Source organism: Macrobrachium rosenbergii, chromosome 56 (assembly GCF_040412425.1).
Source record: "Macrobrachium rosenbergii isolate ZJJX-2024 chromosome 56, ASM4041242v1, whole genome shotgun sequence".
Lineage (NCBI taxonomy): Eukaryota > Metazoa > Arthropoda > Malacostraca > Decapoda > Palaemonidae > Macrobrachium > Macrobrachium rosenbergii.
In genome coordinates, this window is record NC_089796.1 from 58,416,857 (window position 1) to 58,443,180 (window position 26,324).

The window sequence follows — 26,324 nt, forward strand, 5'->3', positions numbered from 1 at the left end:
ATAAATATGTATGCAAGTCTTCATGAACATATGAAAATCTGTAAAGCACAGTATAGGAATAGATTAACAAAAATATATTATTAACAATTCTTAATCTACTTCATTTTTCTCACAAAAAGTCTTAATTTGCTAGTACAGTATATGTAGAGTCTATGTCCTGAATTACTAACAGGTCACTCATCTCTTCACCTTTCTGCTGTACCTACAGAGCACCATGGATTATTATTATTACAACAATATAAGGCTGTTCAATCAGAAGAGTAGAATTTCTACAATTCTAGACTCTTACCAGGTGGCCAAAAGGATTCATCCTTACATGAGCAAAATCTGAAGAATGAAAGAATTGAAGCTAGACCAGTAGGTCACAACAGAGTAAAAAAAATGGTTGAATATTACTGTAAGATATGGTAAGCAATGCAGCTGAAGTCAAAGGGACTCAGCAGAGAACCTTCAGCATTGTCTTTAACGTACAATTGTTACATATACTGTAGCTAAAAATAACCCTGGCACTCCTAAAAGCTGACAGGTGGATTCTACAACAACGGAAGGAAGGGGGGCATGTCTTACCAAGTAAAGGTTTACACGGAAAATGTTTTTAAAATTAATGAGTCACACAATATTGCAAAACATTATTCAATGAAACTCAATTTGAAAACTTGTAAACAAATCAACAAGTGTCCTTTAGGGAAAACTGGGCATTTTCGTCAGTAAATCTGGTCTTCAAGTTTACTTGATTGGGCTGTCATTGTTTATAGAGTAAATAACTTATTTTTCCTTCCACGAATATAGAAGAATTGCTTCTACAAAACTTCTATTTGTCCTAATTACACATGGCTTCCCTCACTCACTAACCCCAATAGCTCTTTGAGCCATTTTGTGATCCAGTGCTGTTCATAGCAGATTTCTAGACACAAGAAGCAAACAGCTCCTTACTTATCATTAAGTGTCTCTGGCTGTAAGAGTTGCATTTTTATTCAAAGCATATGAGAGCTGCTATGACAATATGTGGCATAAGGGGCACTGTAGTTAGATGGGAACAGACATGGGAAGCTAAGAACATGATGAGGTCCCAACACAATTTATCACTAAGTGATAAGAATCCTTGACAGCAGAAAATTGAGCACGAAACAACCAGCTCATTTCAGCTAAGTGCGATTCTTCAACCCATTATTATACTATAAACTATAATGCATGTTTAGTTAGCATTTAATACTACCCTGTATTATTAATCTATGGAACAATTACCCATTCACAATAGACTGAAATAACATATTTTGGTGTACAATGTCAGTTTGTATAGAATACCCTGTCCCACCACTCAAAAGAAATCTCAAATTACAAGTTACATATTACACAGATTTCCAAAATCTATGAGGACTACGACTGGATATGTTAAGTTAAGTATATCTTAGTTTAACCAGACCACTGAGCTGGTTAACAGTATTAGGGTGGCTTTTGAAGGAAGAGTTCATAAATTCTGACTCTTTTTGCTTTCAGAATGAGTGCATCAGGCATCCCATGTTACTATTTCAGCAACAGGTAACATCCCTCCTTCAGGTCTTAGCTGGTAGGATCTAGATCATTGGCAGACTTACTCTACAAAAGACCTTGGATTAAATTTGCAATTTTTTAAGATAAAATGCATTTTTCCAATATATACAAACATGACATTTTTATAATAAAATAAGGTTTTATATATACTTACCAAGTAATTACATAGCTGTAGTTTCTACTTTAAACGGCAGCTTAAGAATTGAAAATTTGGGGTGGAGCTCTTTTGTTTTGGTGCAGGTAAGTGGCCCACCCACTTTCGGGAAAGAATAGGTACTGTACAACGTAGCTGAAGAGCTCAGTTCGTTTATGCTCTATGTCCATGTGCGGGGAGGAGGGACGGGCTCTGTTCATGTAATTACTTGGCAAGTAGCCTATATACAGAACCTTATTTTATTATAAAAATTTCATTTTTATAAATGAAACTTACCAAGTACAGTAATTACATAGCTGAATCCCACACTGACAGGAGGTGGGAAGAATGGACATGTATTACTCCAAAAATATTATAAAGGAATGCACTTGAAATAGAAAAGAAAAGCTAGCATTGTGGTAATGCTTGCTGTAACCTTACATGGGGAGAGCAAGAGCAGGAAGATACTGACTCTTGGTTGTTGCTCACCTCGACCTGTAGGGACATGACTGTAGTCAGGGAGTGCTTCTATGACTCGACAAAGCTTAAACAAAGCAACTGCCCTTGCCGTGGGCAAAAAATAGACACTGACTAACACACAACCATAAAACTACACTACCTGCACACCATTTAAAAGACATATATTACCCATCCATTAAAAACGAAGATTGGAGGGTACCCTCATTCCCTAGTGCCACGCCAGCCGTGGAGAATGGACCCAGCGTACTGTAGTCCTCAAACACAGTTTCAACATCATGTAGATAATGGTTGGCAAAGACCGAGTGACACTTCCAATAAGTCGATTGGATTATGGTAGCTAGAGAGAGATTGTGTTGAAAGCCAACGAAGTGGCTACTGCCCGTACCTCATATGCTTTCACCTTTAACAACGGTAAATTATTCTCCTGAATTCCTAAGTGAGACTCTACAATAATGTCTCTCAAAAAGAATGAGATAGCATTCTTGGAGAAAAGACGTAAAGGGTTCTTGACAGAACACCAGAGGTTACGAGAATCCCCTCTGATATTCTTGAGTCTCTTGCTGTAAAATCTTAATGCTCTCACTGGGCATAATACTCTCTCTTGTTCCAACAGTCCTGCCAGTTCTGCAAGACTCTGGATGGAAAAAGAAAGAGGCCAGGGGTTAGACGGATACTTGTTTTTGGCTAAGAAGCCTAAAATATATGAGCGAATTGCTGTCTCTTGTGAAAAACCAACTTGTTTGTCCAGGGCTTGCAACTCACTGACTCTTTTCGCTGTGGCTAAAGCGATTAAGATAAGTGTCTTTCTAGACAGATCCCCAAAGGAGGACATCTGCATAGGTTCAAAAGGAGGGCCTGACAACCAACGTAGGACTACATCTAGGTTCCAAGAGGTAGAAGAAGAAATGTTACGTTCTTTACGCCATCTCTTAAAAACTGCCTACTTAGCCTGGTAGAGGTTTAAAGAAGAGTCGCATCTGCATTTTGCAACAGCACTCGCAACTTCTCTTGAAAATCCTTTTGCTCTAACAAGCTTCCTGACAGTTTAAAGCCTGTCAGAGTGAGAGTGGACAAACCTTGATGATATCTGTTGAAGTGAGGTTGTCTGAGAAGATCTTTCCTCTGTGGGAAGATCCGCAGAAAGTCCGATAGAAGTTCCAGAACGTCTGGAAACCACCCCTTTTGAGGCCAAAAAGGAGCTACTAGGATCATCGATGCATAATGAGAAGTCTTGAATTTGTTGAACAAGTCTCTTACTAGACTGAACGGAGAGAAGGCATGCATTTCCAGGTGTGACCAATCCTGAAGTATCACATCTGTTGTCCAAGCCTGAGGGTCCGGCGCCAGAGCGCAATACAGCGGGACGCGATGGTTCCTGGACGTTGCAAACAAGTCTATCCACGGTGTTCCACAGGTCAGTGCACACCTGTGGATTTGGCGACCACTCCGTGGGTAGAACCTGTTTGCAATGGCTCAGTTTGTCCGCTAATATGCTTAACTTGCCCTTAACATAGTGGGTGAGAATCTGTGTACTGTTGTTGTGCGCCCAAAGAAAGAGATCCCTGGCTAACTTGCAGAGTGACAGAGAGTGAGTGCCTCCTTGGTTTCGAATATAAGCCAGAGCTGTAGTCTTGTCAGAATGAACTGCAATCACCGAGTTACTGCAGTAAAATATTGAGGAGCCAAGTGAATCGCCTTCAACTCCTTCAGATTTATGTGCAACTTCCTCAACTGAAGGGACCACTTCTCTGACACTTCCAATCATCCCAGTGTCATTCTCCAACCTAGGTCTGATGCATCGGAGAACAATGAGAGGCTCTCGTTCAGATGAGATAGGGACTTCCTGAGTGGAACCTTCCTTTTACGAGCCACCAATGAAGATCTTCTTTTACTTCCTGTGTGATGGGGAATACAAAGGAATCTGGAAGAGTCTTCTTGTTCCAACTGGCCTTCAGAAAGAACAGCAAAGGCCTATCATGCAGCACAGTATCCCCAAAGGAACAAACATCTCTATGGAGGAGAGAGTCCCTAGCAGGCTCATCCAGCTGTTGGCCAAGCAGGTCTGAAGAATCAGAAAATGACGAACTTTTTGGGTGCATGATAGTATTCTCTTCTCTAACAGAAAAACCCAAAAAGCCCGAGAGTTTATCTTCATCCCCAAAGAGACTTTTCCCTGCCCAACTGTAGGGTTTTGAGAAGGTCTTCCGTGCACTTCTTCTGGGATGATGATTATAGGAGCCAGTCATACAGATATAGACAAACTTTCATGCCCATTAGCCCTGGTGAAGGCTTGAGGGGCTGTTGACAACCCAAAGCATAGAGCCTGAAATTGGAAAATTTTGTCCAGAAAGATGAATCTCAGGAATTTCCTGGAATCCTGGTGTATTGGGGTATGAAACTAAGCGTCTCTCATGTGTATCGAGACCATCCAATCCTCTTGGGAAATTGCAGCAACAACTGAGCTGTTCATCTGCATCCTGAACTTGTGGTTTGGATGAAGACGTTCAGAGCGCTTACATCTAGGACCGGCCTCCAACCCCCAGAAGTTTTAGGGCCTACAAAGAGGCGGTTGCAAAACCCCTCCGATGACAAGTCTTCTACCTCTTCTATAGCCCTCTTGTGGAGAAAAGCTGTGACTTCCTATGAGAGGGCCGAAAACCTCTCAGAGCCTACCGAGTGCGCCTTTGAGGCGATGGGCACAGGCGACAAAGGTGCACTCTTCTTTGAAGGGAATCGCGTATACTTCCTTGAGAACCCGTAGTACCCATGGTTCTATCGATCTGGCCTCCTGCTGTCTCCAGAAGTGTGGGAGTCTGGCGCCCACAGGTAGACGGAGGACCGAAGTCTCACTTGAGACTGGTCTAGAAGAGGACTTCTTGCTGATAGGGTGAACTGATCTGCGATTCATGCATGGGCGCGAGGAAGCACTTCCTCTGTTACCTCAAAAGGGCCATGGCTGGAGAGGAGAGAAAGGCCGAGGATTAAACGAAATTGCAGGTGTTCGGTTAGACTCCATCGTTCGCTTGGATGACTGCGCAAGCAAGTCATGAGTAGCCTTTTGCAATTCCTTAGCTATCCGCTCTAATGTTGTTCGAGGAAAAAAGACTTGTACTGTCCATAGGAGTGAAAAGAGCAGATCTCTGGTATGGTGTCACTCCTTCAGTAGTGAAAGAACTCCACATGTCTGTTTTCTTCAGCATACATGACAAAAAAGAAGCAGCTAACTCCTGTGCTCTATCTCGAATCGCCTTGTCCGTATACAACAGGACTCCGAGCCAGTATGCTGCAAAGTTCACTTGGGGGGAAGAACAACCCTCAGTTTTCTTGGTTAACGTGCCCACCGTCCAGTCAAGGAAACTGAAGATCTCGAATACTTTAAAAATACAGCAAACCCCCCGTATTCCCGTTCTCATGATTCGCAGACTCACGCATTCGCGGGTTTCTCTGTGGAGCATATCTAGCCATTATTCGCGGAAAATTTGCCCATTCGCAGTATTTTTCACTGAGAAATATTCACTAATTACTATATTTTCATATAATTTTCATGAATAAATGCACCTTTTGTGATAAAACTATTAAAATACTCAGGTATATGCATTTTTACAAGGTTTTTCTGTGTTTAAACTATCAAAATGGGCAGTTCTAAGTGTTTTTAGAGGGGTTTAAGTATTCGCAGTTTTAACTATTCGCGAGGAGAAATGATCCTCCGCGAATCGGAGGGTTCACTGTATCCTTAACTAGGTGGTCAAGCTGAGAAGACGAAAACACAATTTTCGCTGCATCGAAGGCCGAATGACAAGCAGGGTCCATCAGACCGGAGAAGTCCCCTCAAGAGGAGGCAGAAACTCCCAAGGAAGGAGCTTCCCTGGTTGTATAAAATACATACCTCCTTTTGGAAAGTCGAGGAGGAGAATAAAATACAGCTTTGCCCAACTCCTTCATCTCAGACAACCCAGAGTTGGTCCCCGACAACGCTTTCTTGGATGAGATAGAGAGGATCATCTTCAAGAGTCTAGTGGTACTCGAGGATTGACGTAACAAGAACAGAAAGTAATTCAATAATGAGTCTTGGTGTGCTAATGTACTTACAGACTTCACACGATCAGCGACATGTGAAGAGGATATGGTCTTGGGGATCTGTGACAGATGATGCCGAAACAGGTTGACCTCCAGCAATAGGGATGTCTGAATCCGAAGCCTCAGACTCGTACTCAGGCTCATATTCCAATGCTGGAGAGCTGGGAGCCAACGGGATGCCTGGAGTTACAGTGTGAACTGAACCTGCAGCAGGCTTATGAGCCACTGGGAGCTCAGATCAACAATGGGAGAGGGAGATCCCAAAGCGTGCTTATGAACCAATGGGAGCTCTCTATCATCCCAATAGCTGCAAGAGGGCTCTCGATCCTATGGCACTTGCGAAGTACCGCAGGACGCATGTCCGCAGCATGCCTCTTCAAAGTCCTAGAAGACTCCTGAAAACGTCAACCGTGTCCTTTGGGTTCAGAATCTGAACCACTGGAAGATAAGGTGTGATCCAATTGGACACCTTTTCAGCGTTTGGTTGCCGAAACCTGGGAAATAGCAACAGGTTCAGCTGGGGAAGCAACTACCTTATGGGCAAACCCTACCGACCTCCCTTGAACTTAAGGTTTGCCTCCTCCCAGGTCCAGGGGAGTCTGATAGGGACCAAATTTAGGAGATCCGTAAGACGCCTTTCTAGCGGCTGTCTGTCGATACCTGGGACCAGCAACAGGTTCGACTGGGGAAGCAACTACTCGTGGGCAAACGCCACCAACCTCCCCTGACTTACGGTTTGCCTCCTCCCAGGTGCAGGGGAGTTTGGCAGGGACCTCCATCTAAAAGCATCAGTGGGACGAGTAGCCACTCCCTCCACAACACTAACACTAGCACTTGCATCAAACACTTGCACAATGATCCTCATTTGCTTTGTCCAAAAGAGCTCTTACAGATGTTCCTATATGAGTGACAGTACTTACTGAAGCATTGAATTTCTTATCCATCCGAACTTCGAAACTGGAGATGGTACTAGGTTCAGAGGGAAAGGAGCCAGGTAATGGAGTTGCAGGAAGAGCGAGAGAAGTAGGAATCGGGGAACGAGAAGTCAAAGGTGTCAAAAAAGTTTGTTTAGGGGTAGAGGACACTTTCCTAAGCCTAGCTTTCTCTAATTAACCAAATGACTAGTCAACACTTTCCAAGTCGGGGGAACATACTTGCCCACGCAGTGAAAACAAACAGAATGTTTGTCATATTTAAATGGAGTCAACCTAGTATTTCAGCCTTTGCTGCAATAATGGTTACTGGTCTCACTTGTGTCTGACATAATAATCCAAATCAGTCCAAAAATTGAAAAAAGCTGAGCTAAGCTTGACTTAGCTATGAAAATATAGCTTGGAGGCTACCAAATTAAAGAATATTTCACTAAATCCTTTGATAGACCACCAAACCATCCTGTGAAACTACTCCTGAATGAACAAAACAAAGGTGCTGAACAACCGATGTTCGGTCATCAAGTGGCGGAAACGAACTGAGCTCTTCAGCTATGTTGTACCTATTCTTCCCCAAAAGTGGGTGGGGCACTTACCTGCACCAAAACAAAAGAGCGCTACCACGACTTTTCAAATCTTAAGCTGCTATTTAAAGTAGAAACTATAGCTATGTAATTACTTGGTAAGTTTCATATATAAAACTGAAGCTTTTTATATGGGTCAGTCATTTAAGCTTGGTAATAAGGTAAACTTGTGGCAGGAAGATGAACTAGGGGTATAGCGGCTTCATATGTTTTGGTACACAGTATGGCAAGCTAAGAAAACGTGTCAACTCCACAGTGCACCAGTTAATAGCCCTCTGTTTAGCAAACAAGAGGCTGTTAGCAACGGTCTGTGGAATAAAATGACTAAACATGACAAAGTTGCATTAAATAAATAACACTGTAAAATTGCCAGATGTATCCTTAGCTTGCTCTGATGTGTACCAAAATTTATGAGGCCAACTGTACCACCCACTTATCTATCAGCCCTCACTTTTTTCCTTCAGTAAATGGTTAAAAATACTGGGACAGTTAGAGGTGGGATTTAACATAATACTTTGTGTACTATATGTAAGTGCAGTTCATATTCAAAATCTGCAATCTCTTCTTACCAGAATCAAACCTTTGTCCCTTAAATGCAGACTCACTATTTAGATGGGAAGTACTGACTATGGAACATGGATGTTGTTCTTACCACCCAAAACTACCAGCTCCTCAGTTAAGTAAATGAGCTGGGAAAGGCTGGCGCCTGTAACCTCCAGTGCAGCCTCTCCTGATGTAGAGGCTAACAGAGCCTTGTGCCAGTATGGTTCTGAGGAAACTGCAGTCTTGTAATTTCAGTGCAACTGGACCTCCTGTTACATGAAATAAGAGGGACTCCTCAGTAGGCAACAATATCATTTTAATTAAACCCAAAGATAAGAATGCTATCCTGGCACTTCCTATAAGAGATGCAGGGGAGGTTACACCTGATGAAGCCAGAGATATTACACTTTTCTGTGAAATTCATCTACATCAAGCAAGACCAACCTGCACACAGCTTCCAGCCGCTGGACAGAGGAGAGATAGAGGGAGAAAAAACCAGTCTCACACCTTTTACTTATGAACCTTTAGCAACATGATTTTCTGTAAAATGGAGCTATGGCAGCTACACCCACTAAAGGTCCTGAGGAGGTGTCCTGGGACTTGTGGATAACAGGTTCTGAGGAGGTATCCTGGGACTTATGAACAATGTTTCTGAGGTGATAACAAGTGAAGTTGGTCTGGCAGCACCAAACACCTCCACAAATACCTGCACAACTGAGTAATTTTTACTGAATGAAAACAACAGGGCAATGCCTGTTGCTGTGTGGGTTCTCATACCAGGTTGAGGATTGCCTTTCTCTACATGTGACCTGTACATCCACTTAATCACCTTATAAAGCCAGAACTACACTATGGTCTGTGACACTGCCTACTTGTGCCTTCTGGTACAAATGGACAGTCATTGATACTTTGGCCTAAGTGCTGAGACCTGTGCAGATAGTATGGCAAAACTTTTATGGGGCACAAGTGCATCTTGTTTCAATCCTCTCTGACATAAGTCTGGAAAGATGGGATCAAGAAGCTTGTGAATTTCTCACAAGAGACTGATAGGTTCTGAGTTCTCATCACAAGCTCAGGAATTAATGAGACTGAGAGGAGTCACACTGCCCAATGGCATGCCAAGCATTCAACTGCTCATGGCAGTGGGATAGCCTCAGCATCTTCCTTCCTCTTTCTTGCCCTTACCTGCTTTTCAGGCATAAAGGGAAGGCTCCTAGTCCTTTTTAGCCACAGAAAACTGCTGGTATCCTCACTGAGATAAGGAGAAAGGCTAGTTTTTTGTGATAAATCCCCTGACGTCTGCCATGTCTATGTCTGAGATCAGAGGTGTCTCCAACAACTATATTCAGGCACGGTACTGCTTCCATCTAAGCCTTACCGTCTCTCTTAATCCCTTGTACGAACTCTTAAACCCCTTCTCTGGCTGTTTGGAAGCAATGGAACTGGTATCGGGTAACCATTATTGTTCTAGGTGAACCTCAGTATAGCTTAATAGTCTGGGTGCCTCCTTTGGTTATGTGGATAATGACTCTCTTCCTGGTTGGTCAGGAATTCTTTTTTTTTTTTGTTTTACATGGCTGCTGTGAAAAAGAACCCTGTCCATTGGAACAATGTTTTAACTTGTATAGGGCTGGCTCTCAGGATTAATTCCTGAATAGAAATGAAAAGAATCTAGGCATTGATATAAATTTTTTTCTGTTCATACCAAACTCACCATTCATGTAAAACCCCAAAGAAATAAGTCTTCACATGAAGACAGAGCAGGTATGCCTCTTAAATCAATGTCAGGGGTCTAGTGAGGATAGGCCCAATTTCAAATGTGGGAATTGCATCGACTCCAATGCGAGCTCAATATGAATGATGGATTTACAGTATATGGAAAATGTTTTATGTTATAAAATGTAATTTGTTTCACAATAAATCTATCAACCATATTGAGCCCATGGATGTCTGTGATTCAAACTGGACCTCTCAGTAGTCGTTAAAAACCTTACCCAGGCCCTTTCAGAACAGCTTTGAAAGACATCGCCATTCATCTCACTATGAAGGTTTCCTACTGGTCTTCATGCTATGTACAAGGACTCTCAATTTGATGGATTTATGTGAAAACTGTTTTATGTTTCAGAAATAATTTTTGTTTATAATGTCTTACAGCATGCACAACATATAAGGGCTGTTTTCCATGAGGCAGCCATAAGTAGTTAAAAAAACCTCACTTCTAAGATGGGTTACTGATTCTCCATTAGGGCTGTTTTCCATGGGGTAGCTATAGAGTTAAAAATTGAATTCACCTCTAAGATGGATTACTAATTCTCTATTATTACGTATGTTGTAAAGAATACCATAACCAAATGGCACGTTTGATCTGTATCAATTCACCATAATAAGTGTCGCCATTCTACACGTTGCCATTTATGTATTAAAATAGTGAAAACAACTTTGCCTGTTTCATCAGCCTTTAAACTTTTAATGCTTTTAATGAATACAGTAGGGCAGTCCTTGGTTATCAGCAGGGGTTCCGTTCCGACAGTGATAACTGAAAATCGGCGATTTTCAGCGCCGATAACTGGAGATCGGCACCTCTGTTAAGTATGTATCGGTGCCAGTACCCAAATATTGGCACCGATAAGCGGAAATTGGTGATTGTTGGCACCGAAAATTGCCGATTTTCATTGGCAGACAAGTGCCGTAAAACCGGATTGCCGATAACCGGGACTGCCTGAAGTCGCATTGCTGCACTAGGGCATTTTTAAGAAAAATATAGTGAATTACTCCATCAGTACCCTTGGAATTAGTGAAAGCTATTCATTACTGTACTGTAATGGGAGACATTTTTATGCTATTGCAGATTATATTGCTGACTATTCTACTGTAAAGAAAGGCAGTACAATATAACAAAAACTTAATTATGCAACCTCTAAGAAAGAAATAGTTCTGACATTTCTTTGGAATAGATGCGAAGTTGGTCTTTGGTGCTCCAGAGGTTATTCCTTGCCAGATACAGTGCAATCTTCTTTATAAAGGTGGCAGGTTTGATGCTTACTTGTCAAATCTTGGGCTCAAGCCAAGGAAGGTACCACCACTGCACCCCTGTTAGAATTTGGTCATGCTACCTCACAGCAAGTGTCCTGTAACTGATACAAAGAATGTTGTGATGACAAAAAATGGACGAGGCACTTGAACCAAGAAGACCTATCAGAGACGTTACTTGGTGTGGAGCTCATCTTGATAATGCCAAGGTGATTTACTTCTCTATTTTGCACATGAAGTCCTTACACACCATAATTATCAGAGCTCTAAGGAACCAAAAGAGGCAAAGAACCTGGGACTGCCACACTGAATGCCTGCAGGGAATTGAGAAAGAATGTGACCCAAATGCTGGAAATACAATAAAGCTGATTTGTCTATGCATGAAAATGGTAATCTAAAGACTGGTGGATTTGGATTTCTTTCCCTCCTTGCAGGAACAAAGGTGTTCGTTCTCATATCTGGCCCACAACATCCATGAAACTTAAGCATATATGGCATGGAGGACAATGCTCACTTCTGTACATGCATACAAGCCAGAAGACTAAACTGTAGCACAAAAACTATCAACAGTGCACTGATTATAAAGGAAACAACATAATACAGTGATACCATGAGCATTTGCTTCTGCAAAAATAAGAATGCTAACAACTAAAAATTGAACAGTAAAAAGTACACTAAGAAAAATGAAGTAAGAGAACACAAACAAAAAAAATCAGCTACAGCCAATTCCACCTTGTGTTACATCCTCTTACAATACAGTAAACTGCAGTGAGTAGAAAACAAGCACTTATAATCTTTTTTATGTTAGGCTTTCCCATGGCAGGAATAGATGTATAATGAATACTCTTTACTCTTTGTGTTTTAGTTTTTTCTGGTCCATCTCTCTATGGCTTTCTGGGCCTTTTTATTGGTCATCACATGCTTCTCCACATTAGCTACCATTCTAGCAAACAGATCATGTTTCCTTCTCAATTATATTTAAAAACTTTTTCTATCCTATATCATAACTCATATACAATCCAAATGGATTTTAGATGCTAATCTCTGTACTTTGTAGTCAAACCTCTTCAAAACCATCATTTTGTAATTGCCCTTACGTCCACTACACAGAGGTATAGGCTTTAAACACATCAAAACTTTTTGCTCTATTTCCTAACAGGGTATTTTCATTTGCTAATGACCCATCAACTTCTTTTCTCTTCATTTATGCTACTGGTGTTCTTTGAATGCCTCCTTTATACAGTACCAAGCACACAAAATATACTCTTTAATAAGGAAAAAAAGCTGAAAGCTCAGCAGCCTATAACACTCTATGACAAAACAAAATAAAGAAATTAAATACAGTACCGTACTATGATAATACAACCACATTTAAGATTTTGAAAAAATAGAAACCAATACCAAAATTCACTTGTTGAATAATGATTTCAGTCATGAATATTATACAAAAGAACATAAGTGATATACCTGGTTACTAGCAGTCCAAAGGAACAAGTTGATCTTCTACTGAAGAGAGATGGTGCACCCCCAATGGAGAATGGTTCTCCCATTTTCATAATTTTCATTATTATATGACAACTGGGTAATTCAGGACTAGATCTCTTCGCCTTAACCAGTGAAATACATAAATTTTTAAAATAAAATTTACTATTTGGATACTTACCTTCTGTTATCTTTGTGCCAGCTAGTGAGGTCAGCATTCAAAATAAAACTCACTTTGCTGACCTAGATGAATATCTGGTTCATCTGTCCTCCACCAGGTATGTGTTGAATGTTTTGGTTCTCATCAGCATTGTTCTTGACAACCCACTGAGTTGTGGGGAAGCTGGGTGTGTTGTACATACTTTAACAGTAAGTATCCAAATAATAAATTTTACTCTATTATGAAAATTTACATTCGAGATGAATTTTACCTACTGTTAAAGACAGCTGATTCCCAGGTTTAGTGAAGGATGGTGGGTTAGTACAGCTAGACACGAAGCTGCTCGGCCAAGTGAACTAGATATTCCTTACATGAAACCAAAACCATTCGTACTTGATCTGGGATCCTTCCTGGATAGTGCTGCCACCAGAAGTTGGATCCCTCTCAAGGAGTAAAGCTCTCTGGTATGACAGGTAAGAGCAGCCTTATGAAGAGAGCTGCCACTACAGCAGTGATGTTAATGAAACCAGTGTTTGGGTCTGGCAGCCCAACAAATGACAGTCAAAACTAAAAGAATGCTTTTAGATACGAAATTATGCTCCTTTACAAATAATGTATCTTCACACTCACCAAAATTCAAGACCAGGCTTTAAAATTACACAGACTACACAGCTGCTCTTTGGTTCAGTTCAGGAAAAGACTATACTTGCTACAAATAGTGGACTAAGGGCTTTACAATTTTCAAAGTGATGCAAAAATAGGATTAGATCTCCATTGTGCCACGTTAATTACATCTCCAAAGAAAAATTTTTCTAAAAATTAAATCCAGCATTAAATACATCTTCCAAAAGCAGATTTTTCTCAAATTTACATGAAGTAGCAATAGCTCTTACATTAAAAATAGAGTATTACCTTAAACATTAAGCTTTTTACTTGCTAATTTGACCAAATAGCAAATGAAAATGGATATTGCATTTTTAGACAAATGTTTTAGGCCCATAACTACACAAAAAAATTACTCACTTTGCCTCTGATAGGCTTTAAACTATCCAAGTAAATCTTACGTTACCCTTACTGCGTATAAAAAGGCCTCTTACAAATCAAGGAAGCCAAGTTCAAGATTCTTGGAACAAGCTTCACCTTAACATTATTCTTTGCTCTGCAAAAAGGGAAATTGTGTCTCCTTTGCAAAAGCCTACATTTCATGAAAAGACCAGCAATCCACTTGCCCTTTTAGCAGTCGTTGGAAGTACCAAAAAAATTACTTTATTTTCATTCTTAGATACTTCATTAAAACTGTTTCCATGGAGTCAGATTTTCTGATAATAAGCTTAACACCATGTCTAAATTCCAAGACAGAGTTCATAAGGGGATCTAATTGCTTCAATCTAAAGACTGGAAGGCCTCTTTAAGATCTGGATTGTCAGAGATGTCTCGTTGAGCATGACTTATCACAGAGGAAAGCATCAGCCTACATAGTGACACCAAGAGCAACAGACAAACCACTGCCTTTGATATTCTCTTCTAGACTTGAGGATAGACTCCCCAAACGTGTTAGAAAAACCTCTTGCTAATAAGAGATAATTGATAGTCTCCATGCTGTTGAGGTTTTGATGAAACCCAAGGGAGTGGTTGTTTGAGTAGATCTCTCCTGAAAAGAGATCAAGGAAGATCCACTGCCAGGATCCAAAAACCATTCCTTCTGTGACAACTAAGGGACTACAAGAACCATCCTGGAATTGATGGATTCTCCGAATTTGTTGACAACTTTTCTTATGGTTATGGAAGGCGGAAAGGTGTAGGTGCGACTGGTCATGGAGAAAAGTTCGCTGCCTAAGCCTGAGGGACCTACAAGGAAACCAGTAAATTCGAAACTTCGTTTTGAGTTGCTGCAAACAAGTACGTTCAGTGTACCCCATAGCCTACAGAGGCACTGGTAGACTTGAGGGTGCAGAGACCATTCCTTTGAAAATAATCTGATTCCTCTGCTAACATGTTCTTTTCCCTGGAATGAACTGAGGAAGAAGTACAATATTCCTTGGTTCTGACCGTAGAAGTAGTTTCTATGCATGAAGGAATATTGAAGAGGTCTTTGTGCTGCCCTGGTTCCTGATACATACAGCCAGTGGATATTGCATTGTCCAAGAACAATTTTATCACCTAGCCTCCAACAAGTGTTTGCATTGCTTGTCTCTTTCTTAGAGCCAAGAGCTCAAAATTTTCATAAGTAGGAAGTTTTTGTCTGATGACCAAAACTCCTGACATTTTCAGATTCCCCACCCTTCACTGAGCTGTATGAGAATAATGTGAGGTCTGGGTTCCTTAATCCTAGTGACAGACCTGCAAGTAGTGTTTGGCAGTCTGTCCACCACTCTAGAGTCTCCTGAAGACTAATTAGCTTTGAAATCTAAGTCATATGCCTCCGGAGAGAAAGCCACTGCTTTGTTGGAAGCTGCTTTAAATCTGAATGGCGCCCCACATAAGAGACAAGAGTTGTCTGTGTTTCTCCAAAGGAAAACCCTGAAAAGTGTTAGTCTACCATCATCCCCAGATATAGAAGAGTCAGAACATGAGATGATTTTGAGGACTAGCGAGAATGCTCAAAGACTGGGTCAGAAAACATGTCCTTGGCCTCAGAATCCTTTTGTAAGAATTGGCTAGAACTTGTGAGGTACAGGAGAATTCTTATTCTCAGATGAAACCAACCACCAATGGAAGCTAAAATCCTCTTAAGTTAAGTATACCTTAGCCTCTTAAACACTTGAGGAGCTGTATTGAAACCTAAGCAAAATGCCTGAAATTTATACACTTCCCATACAAACAGAGCAAAGGTATTTGCATGAATGAGGGTTTACAGGAACATGGAAATATATGCATCCTTTACATCCACTGAAAACTTCCAGTTGTACTATTGAACTGATGTGAGAACTGTGCTGGATGATTGCATTGAAAATGTAGTCAGCCAAACAGACTTACTGAGTTCTGACATGCACAACACTGGGCACCAACCTCCAGATGCTATTGAAACCAGAAGCAGTCAACTGTAAAAAGTTGGAGAGATTACAGACGCCTGTTCGATTGCTTCCTTCTCTAACAGAGATTCAACTTCCTTTTTGCAAGACTAGGAACTTCTCCTGGTGCTCTAGATATGCCAGAATAGCATCAGAGATGCTGACAGAGGAGGAAGAACTAGAAAAGGGGATGACAAAATAATCCCTGAGTACTTCCACCACCCAGAGTTCTTGCCAAACACTCCAAAAGGCCTATATACCTCCTAAAAGAACTTGAGGGTTGCAAGAGTAATTTTTTCTTAAGGAAGCGAGGAGCCTTGCCTTTAGTAATCCTGATGGAGAACTACAAAAGGCTTCAATGAGGAAAATGAAACCTGAGAGAAAGACAGACAAGCCTTAGAAGGCAGACCAGGAGCAGTTGCAGGCACAGGCCTCTTTATGGTTGACTTCCAAGACTGTTTTAAGGAACCATGGTTCCCTTGAGCAGATACATCCATCCTCCCTAAATGCCTTACAAAGAGACAGATCAAGGAGGTATTGAAGCTGTGAGTTGAACAGATAAGGTGTACAATAAGAACAAAATTCTCTTAAGCTTAGTTCATTATTGGTAAAAGCCCATGATATATACCCAGAAGTATCCAACATGGGTTTATCAAGGCAAGTAAAAACCTCCAAAGACTCTGATAAAACATTTATGGGCAGTCCCTGGTTATCAGCAAGGGTTCTGTTCTGGCAGCATGACGATAACCGAAAATCGCCAATAACCGAAAATCGGTGATTTTCAGTTATTGGCGCCTCTGTTACGTATGTATTGGTACCAATGCCCAATTATTGGCCCCAATTTTTGTCGCTAGACAAGCGTTGAAAAACTGGATCGCTGATAACCAAGCCCACCAATAACCGGGGACTGCCTTTATACCTTCCAGGTCCATAAACTCTTCAAGCTGGCTCAAGTGAGCAATTGTGCAAAGTGAAAATTCAGACAAAAAAAAACTTCAATCATGCAGAAAAGCAACTTGGACAAATTTTCTGCCTCAGCATTGGACCAAAGAACCTAGCTGGGGAATCGTGCAAAGTGAAAACTCGGCAAAAGACAACACTTCAATCATGAGGAAAAGCAACTTGGACAAATTTTTCGCCTTAGCATTGGACCAAAGAACCTTGTTGGTATCAAAGACCTGATCTCTTTATAGGGTCTGTACAGGCAAAAAAATCTTCATCTTGAACTGAAGATGTTTGAGCACTTATAAAGTGCCAGTAACATAAGAGGCAACCTCATGGGGCCTCATACAAGAAGTAAGACAAGTACTGGTGTTCTTGAACAACACATTATGCACCAAAACATGAGAAATATTGAATTGTGCCTTAACAAATGGGAAAGCCTAAGTTTTTTTTCACATGTAATTAGCAGGTGCCAACTTACTTGAGGGTAACAGAAACCTAGTCTCTATTGAATTCACCCCCTCAATTAAGTGAGGATAAAGGGAAGGACAATGATCAATAAGCCATTGCAACATAGAAGACAACTCCACTACAGAAATCTCCTCATCCACCAAGGCAGAAGGAGCCATACCAGCAGGAGTTGACTCCTCAGACAAAACCCATATGACATTAAAGGGGAAGCAACAGAAAGTACACCCTCTTGAGGTGCTGCACCTTGCTGTGCCACATAAAGTGCCAACAGGCGAAAGAGAAAATAATGTAACACCACTAAACATAGTGAATGGCTGAGAGGGCAGTTGGGAGAATGGGGAAGGTGGTGTACCAGTGATATCTATCAAGACAACTGACTTGTTGCTGCCTCACAAGACTGAACATCACCATCAGAAGGCAAATCTTGCCAGTTAGACTGCTAGAAGGGCTGTTAACTCAGATTCAACTGGGGCACCTGGTGATGAAGCAGAGGCAAAAATGGAACATTAGAGGTGCCGGAAGATGGGCCACCAATAGCTGAAGCTAAAGATGATACAAGTGGAAAAAGTAGAATACAAGGGGAAAAAGGAGTTAAAGGAATGATATGAGACACACCCAGACACAGAAGAGATAGATTCAACAACAGACTGAGCAATATTATCACTTTAACATACTATTATTGCTATTCTCTCTTACATTAGAGGCTAAGAAGCTAACCTTGCTATTATTAGAGTCTGATGAAGGTGAATTCAATAACTGGCATGACTATTTAAGCTTTCAAAAAAATCTTTTGACAAGCAAGCTAAGTGCTTAACTGACCAAGATGGATTAGACGTAGATGTCAGAGGGCATAGAACAACCTCACGCTCAGAACTGACCCTGTTACCTGGCAGTGGACTTTTTCAACTGTTGCAATGCATTCCTAAGCTTGGGCTAATGACAGACAATATCATCAACACATCCTCTATAATGGGACTGGAAAAAAAAAACTGAAAAATCTATAGGGGGATGCAGACTGGTTACCCAAGACAAATTCAGTCAAACTTTTAACAGATTCTAAAATAAAACTATCAATCTGTTCTAATTAAAAAATACGTTTTTCCTGAACTGAAGGGGGAGCAGAAGGCAGACCTGCAGTTGTAGGTTCAAGTCTAAGCAGAGGTGGAGATGAGTTGAGAGTAGGGGATGAAGTAACTGGAAAAAATAGGAGCCAGTGATCAAGAAAATATGTTATTTTCATGATAAAATTAAGTTTCATATATACTAACCAAGTAATTATATAGCTATAGTTTCCACTCGCTCGGCAGCTTAAATTTTAAAAATCACAGTAGTGCTTCGATAGTTTAGTGTAGGCGAAAAGCCTTGCCCACCAACGGGAGTACAGGAAACGACTTAGCAGAAAACCTCATTCTGTTTATGCCCTTATGTCCATGAGATGAGAGGAGGGAGGGCTAAAATCCATAATTACTTGATAAGTATATGTGAAACTTCATTTTATCATGAAAATAATATTTTCATATAAGTAACTTACCAAGTAATTACATAGCTGACAGGAGGCAGGATGCATGGACATATTCTATCCAAATCATTAAGTTATGGTAATGACTTTGAAACAGAAAAGTTGTTAGCATTTAAGACAATGCTTGTCATTTCCTTATTTGGAAAGAGAGCTATTGCAGGTAATTACCTCCTCTGCTTGGTGCTCATCTTAGCCTGTAGTAGCATGGCGATATAGCCATGGAGTGCCTCTACTTAGGTGGGAGCTTTGCAGCAAAGGATATGTCCGATGGCTAGCAAAGCATCAATAAGTGCCCTTGCCCAAGGCGCAGTACCTCAATAAAAACAACCAGACAATGCTTTCACCTACACTTAAAACACCAAAACCCATCCACTGAGACTGGTGGGTACTCCAGGTACACTGTATCCCCTGGCTCCCGAAAATTCGACACCGTACTTTAGGGCGAAGAGATAGTAGGAGGAAAGAGAGATTCCTATGCTTCCTCCCACAATACCATGCCAGCCACTGATAATGGCCCCAAGGTACTGCAAATTTTCAAACACTGTTGCAACCTCTTTCAAATAGTGAGACGCGAAGATTGGCTCGCACTTCCAGTAGGCCAACTGCAGAATGGAAGTGAGTGACATATGTGCCTGAAAGCTAATAAGGGACAGAATGTCCTGATGCCATAAGCTTTCACTGTAAAAATAGGCCAAACGTCCTCCTGAGTCTGAGAGTACGCCTCAGAAATTAAGTCTCTGATGAAGAAGGACAATGCGTTCTTAGTCGGAGGGCGAGACAGGTTCTTGACAGAGTACCAAAGGTTACGGGATGGTCCTCTGATCTTCTCAGTCCTGCTCAGGTATAATACCTTAAAAGCCTTAGCAGGACGAAAAACTCTCTCTTCTTCCTCAGAGCCAAGATATCCGTTAAGGTCTTAATGGATAAAGAATGGGGCCAGGGCTGTGAAGGGTCCTCGTTCTTGGCTAAAAATCCAAGGTTAAAGAAGCAAACTGTATCTCCTTGTGAAAAAATTTACCCTTTATCAATGTCTTGGAACTCATTAATATATTAGCAGTAGCCAAGGCCACAAGGAAGAGTCTTCCGAGTAAGGTCTCTCTGAGAAGAGGAATGAAGGGGTTGAAAAGCAGGACCTGTCAGCCACTTCAACACTACGTCCAGGTTCCAGGAGACTGGATCTTCCTTTCCTGCTTAGGTGTATCAAAAGACTTAATGAGGTCATTAAGATTTGGGATTGACGCAAAATTCAGGACCCCTGTGTTCAAACACTGAACTAAACACAGCTCGGTACCCCTTAATGGTGGAGGACGAGAGATTCCTAGATCTCCTTGGATAAAGAAGGAAATCCGCAATTTAGATTACAGACATCTCAGAAGAAGAGACGTTGAGTCTGAGACACCAGCTCCAGAAAATCGCCCACTTAGCCTGGAAGATGCAACTAGCAAATCAACGTCTGCATCTTGCAATAGCCTCTGCAGCACGTCTTGAAAACTCTTATGCTCTGACAAGCTTCCGGGAAGTTTGAAGCCTGTCAGGGCAAAAACGGACAACCCTTTGGTATCTCTTAAAGTGAGGCTGTCTGAGTAGACACAGTTTTTAGGGGAAGGATACTCAGAAAGTCCACCCATCACCGTAGCAGGTCCTGGAACCATTCTTTCATGGGCCAGAATGGGGCTATGACAATCATCGTAACGTTGTGACGAACCCAGGACTTGTTCAGCACTTCCTTGACCTTGTTGAAGGCTGGAAAGGAATAGCCCAAGAGGACTCCATAACCTAGAACTGGGTAGTCTAAACAGAAGTCTAAGTCTCGGCTCAGAGGATGAAGGGCTTTCCTTTTGAAAGTCTACATTCGGACTGCCACCACACCAGTCTGACTTGATTACCGAGTTTATGGGAAATGCATAGGTGTACAGCTGTGTTTCCCTGTCCCAGTTGGCCTAGAGGAAGAATTGCAAAACTCTCAAGAGAAGTTTGCCTTACTTGATGATGTTTTGTTGGATGACGGAGTCCTCAGTAGGCTCATCCACTGATGGGCCGAGCAAGACAAAGGGGCTAGAAACTTGTGGACCATATGAAGACAGCTGGCAATTCTCTTGGCAGATGGAAAAACCCGAAAAGTCCAAGAGTTGAGACTCTCATCCCCAAATAAAGGAACTTTTGCAATGGGGCCAACTGGGAATTCTGAAGATAAATGATAATTCCCAGTTCCTGAGAGAGATGTATAAGACCTTCGTGCACTTTTCCTGGAAGGGGGATCAAAGAGGCAAGTCATCCAGATATAGACTGACTTTAATGCCTACTGGTGAATGAATGAAAGGACTGACTGGTTGATCTCCATCTGAACTTCATCTGCCGGACGAAGAGATCGAGGGCGTTTATGTTGAGGACTGGTCTCCAAACCCCGATGATTTGGGGACCACAAACAGACGGAAGAAGAAGCCTTCTGAGTTGATGTCCTTAACTTCTTCTATGACTCTCTTAAGAAAGAAAGAGGAGACCTCCTCCAAAAGGGGCGAATGTTCTCCCGAGCCTCTTGAGTAGGCCATCAAAATGATGGGAAAAGGGACCAAAGGAGGGCTCTCCACAAATGGAATGGAGAAGCCCTCCCTCAGAATCTTGACAATCCACGGTTCTGTCCCTCTGATACTCCACTTCTCCCAAAGTTCAAGAGGACTGGCTCCCACTTGTGCACGGAGGACTTCTTCCTCATTTCTTGGGCAAGGAATTGAGCTCCTCTTGATAGTTCTTGTTCAAAGTGGGACCAATCTTGCTGCATGGCATCTGTTGCCCATGCTGAGGGGGCGACTACCTGTGGGCAAACCCCACTGACCTCCCTTGGTCCTCCAGTATGATGCCTCCCAGAATTAGGAGAGTATGACAGGGACCTTCATCTAGGAGAATCAGTGGGACGAGCAGCCACCTCGTCCACTTGCACAACACTTTCTCCTGCCAAGACGCCTTTCCAGTGGCTGTCTGCTGACACCTGGGAACGTGCAAGTTTCAACTGGGGGGGGGGGCAACTACCCATGGGCCAACCCCCTCAGCCTCCACTGGACTTTGGCATGTCTTCTCCCAGGTTTAGGGGAGTATAACAGTGGTATAGGAGAACCGAAGTGATGAGTAGCCACCTCCTCCACGTCACTGTATCACTACTATGATAAATTCTTGTTAAACGTAGACTCGAGACTGGCAATGGCAAGGGTTGGAAGCAAGGGAGCCAGGCACAGGAATAGGTAGATTAGGGCTAGTAGCAGGAGAAAAAGGCAGGAAGGGGGAAAGAAGAAATAGCAGAGCTATATTCTAACCTAAGCTAGGGTAGAATTCTAGGCTAAGGGAAGCTCGTTTCTCGGTTCTAGAGGCCGCTTTCCTTACTATCCCTCTCTAACTTGTCTAGTTGAGATTCAAGTACTTTCTACTCTTACTAACCATTACATTTAGCACAAGTTTTTTCCCTACTATATTTCTGCTCACTACATTTACTGCAAATTGTATGAGAATCATATGAGGATTGATTAATTGGATTTGCCACTTTTGCTACAACAGTGAAATAGGTGAACTTGAATCAGATATAATAATAACCAAAGAACTAAAAAAACTGATCCTGAAAGTTATTAAAGCTTGAAGGCTACTCAAAAAAGCTATAATACTTCACCGAAATCCAGCCATACAACCGAAAATCATTAAGCAAAAACTGCAGCAAACCCCTGAAGTTACTCAAGAGCCGGCAGAAACTGAATGAGGTCCTCTGCTAAGTCGTTTCCAGTACTCCATTGGAGGCGGGACTTGTCACCTACACTAAACTATCCAAGCACTACCGCGATTTTTAAAATTTAACCTGCTGAGGGAGTGGAAATTATGACTATGTAATTATTTGGTAAGTTACTTATATGAAAAACAGAAGTAATAGGCCCATTCCCTGTGCCAATTAACAGCTCTCTCAATTTATTTGACTCTTTCCTCTCCCCTATACTTACAGAATTTATTCATAAATTCAACTGACTACTCCCTACACTCTTCACACCTATTGTTGACATCACACTCTCAACCCTCGTAACCAGCACAAACTGTGGGCCTCTCTAACTCTACAAAATACATCATGTTATAACAGAACTCATTCTTGCAAAACCTATTTTTGATCTTAATCCCAGCTGAAGACAATATGTACAAAAAACCAAAAGTCATAATACTACATGGCAGCCAAAAGAATTCTGATGAGAACTAAACCATTCAAGAAACACCTGGTGAAGGACAGGTGAACTAGACAGTCATCCAGGTCAGCCAAACAATTATCTTCTCTATTTTGAAGGCTGACTGCACCTGCTGGTGTGAGGATGCAGCTCCCTTGAACAGCAGGCAAGAGTCATCCCAAATGGTCTTTTGTAAATTAATGGTTTACTTGGATGATGTGTGTAAATTTTATGATAGAAAACCTTCATTTAAGTAAATTTTTAAAAATGCATCAAATGCCATTATGGACTCAATAAAACAATAAAAATTCTTAGTATCACTGACCATTTCTTATCACATGGTATTTACCTCCTCAATCTCCACTGTACTTCACTATCACTGAGCATTTCTTATCACATGGTATTTAACTCCATCAATCTCCACTGTGCTAACATCAGCAGGAATTGCTGAGGCTGGCAGTGAAACTGCAGTGCTTGTATCAAAATTACTAACAGATGTTTCTACAGGAATTTCGAAAGCTTCACTTATTATTCTACTCTCAGGTGACCCTGTTTCTCTGTTACTAAGACTAATTTCCATTACAGGATACTCCTCAACAGCACTTGTTACATGTAAAGATTCTGATGTAACTTGAGCAATTTCTCTACTCACAGTATGGGAGACACTATGAACTGATAATGTGTGTGTTTCAAGAGAACTAGTTGATTCAAAAGAAGAATTACAATAGGCACACTCATAAACAATATGATTATCAGCAACAACATTAATTTTCTTTGGTATACTATGGATAGAAAGCATGTGCTCTTGAAGAGTGAATGATGTATCAAATGACGATTCACAAATATTACATGGATACACCTCCTGATCTCCTGAAATTATATGGAGTTCCTGCGTTTCTTCCTCATCATTGACCAAACCATGAATTTTCCTTCTGTGTGATTCTAATTTCTTTTCTGTTGAAAATACCCTTGTACACACACTACATTTATTAGTTGGAAATGCAGCTAAGCATTTAACTGCATGCTTCTTTAATATTGATTTGGATGTCAATTTTGCATCACAAACAGTACAACTATAAATTTTGTCTGCAGTCTTTTTCTGTTTCCTTCTATGAGCCATTCCTTGATGGACTTTAAGAGATTGTTCATTCTTCGCAATGTAGCTGCACTCTTCACAAGTCAGATCTTTCACAGGATCTTTAACACCTTTATTTGAAGAATGTTTCCCATCAGTTCTCCATGCATGAGCTTTTTCATTATGAATCTTTAAAAGAGACTTGTATATGAAACCTTTATCACAGACATTACAAAAATATTTCATCCGACCATGTTTCATCTTTTTGTGCGTCCACAATGAATTTAAAGATGAGAAAGACTTATTACAAATATTGCATACTGCATCATGGTTCTTTCTATGATTCCAAAACAGTCCACTGCATCCAAACATCATTCCACATATTTCGCAAGGTCCATTATGTAAGCTTTGATGATACTCTAGCTGTCTCTGACCATTATACACTCTCTTACAATGACGGCAACGGAAAGGATATTCCTTTGCTTTGTCATGGTCACTATGGTCTCTAACAATATGATCTCTTAGATAATGGCTCTTGGAATATGGTTTGTTACATACATCACACACATAGTTCTTTTCATGTGTATGTGCTGGTACACGTTTCTTTTTCCATTCATCTTTGAAGGCAATAGTAAAGTCCTCAGGCAAATCCTCATCTTCTTCATCATCTGTTATCCAATCACTGTCTTTTGAATCTTTACTTCTTTCTTCTTTGATAAGACCTTTGGCGTCTGGCGAATGTACTTCACTGGTGTCATTTTTCTTTAATGATCCATTTTTTTTTCCCTTACCCTTGAAACTTAATTTGATGCGTTTGCTTTTTTTCTTCATTTCTGCCCAAAAAAGCTTCTCATCTTCAAGTATCTCGGGTAATCCATACTTTTCTGGTACTTCTGTCTCTGCAAATAAAAGACCTTTCTTTTATAAAGCACCAAATTAATGCTTAAAAATGACAAACATATTTAAAAAACACAAAACCAATACATATGTTCTTAAAAAAATTGACAAAACTAAATCATTTATCGTAATTGCGATGAAGTTATTTCAATCAAAAAAACACACTTGATACTCAATGATTATGATCACATTATATATATGTAGATTGTTTCCAGGGAGACCAGTCTGCAACAAAATCTGAGCAAAAGGTAAAATGCAGGCTTTATCTTATGAAGCACATTCATCCAACAATTTTATGAAACTGCAGGCCCTTAGTATTTTGTTCCATACATTCAAACCTTTTATTTTACTTATGTTTTACTTTCCTGTTGGTGTAGAAGAGCCAAACTGAATTCCTACTTATGAATAAGAGACACAATAACAATTCTGGAGACCCCTGTTGCTAATAGTAAATTCCTTGATACAACTACTCTATTTCTCATTTACCAACTTCAATTACTGGTAGTTAACATTTACACCAATTTTAGAAAAATAACAAAATATATAAAATTTTGTGTTTATACAATCCTTTTTAGGCTAAATTACAACTTAGAGGGGGGGCTTAGGTAGTAGTTTGATTTATTCAAAAGAAGTCTTATAGAAATGATAATAGGTACCACAACCAAAAAATTTATTTGACTTATGGTCCTAAAAGGATTACTGTACTCTGACCACAGTTACAGAAGTGCCAAACTGCATATATCTGGCATAAAGGAACTGCTCTTTATGTAGAAGTGTTAAGCAGCAGCCTACTTCCCTTAGAATTATAAAGCCATTGGAATATGTGAATGGTGTGCTGATATCTAAAATTCTAAGGATGACACATCCTAATAAAAATCCTCCTTGTTCTATGCAAAAACAGTGATATTTTTGCTGATTCTCTTACAGGAGTTCTTGTGCTTATGCACCCTTGTCCTTGATTATATGTAGGGTGCTCTTGTTATTCAAACAGGAACAACCTCCTCACCCTCTTTCATTAACTGCGTCAGCACAGAAATGACAAATAGTACAAGTCAATAAAGGTGCCAAGCTATTCAAGAAGTGGTTCTCTGGATCGGTAACCACACTGATCATCAGGCCAGCCATCAAGCTGATCTGCAAACAGGCCACTAAAATTATTCTTCATGCCAGTTCCAGTTGACATCTATGCAGGTCTCCTCTATTATCAAACTAGACCACATAAATCAATTAACAAAGCAGTTCATCCAAAG

At 40.8% G+C, this 26,324-nt stretch overlaps 2 protein-coding genes across 5 annotated transcripts in view; both read right to left on the minus strand.

Annotated features, from left to right (window-relative positions):
* Positions 1-26,324, minus strand: part of LOC136836273 (uncharacterized) — a 130,018-nt gene that overhangs the window by 37,585 nt on the left and 66,109 nt on the right. The window lies entirely within an intron of this gene.
* Positions 1-26,324, minus strand: part of LOC136836272 (zinc finger protein 37-like) — a 92,752-nt gene continuing 66,428 nt past the window's right edge. For all 4 annotated transcript variants that reach the window (XM_067100301.1, XM_067100303.1, XM_067100302.1 and 1 more), the window contains exon 3: positions 1-25,076. In XM_067100301.1, the coding sequence (XP_066956402.1) occupies positions 23,479-25,076 (1,598 nt within the window). In that variant the 3' untranslated portion in view covers positions 1-23,478. The remainder of the gene's footprint in view (positions 25,077-26,324) is intronic.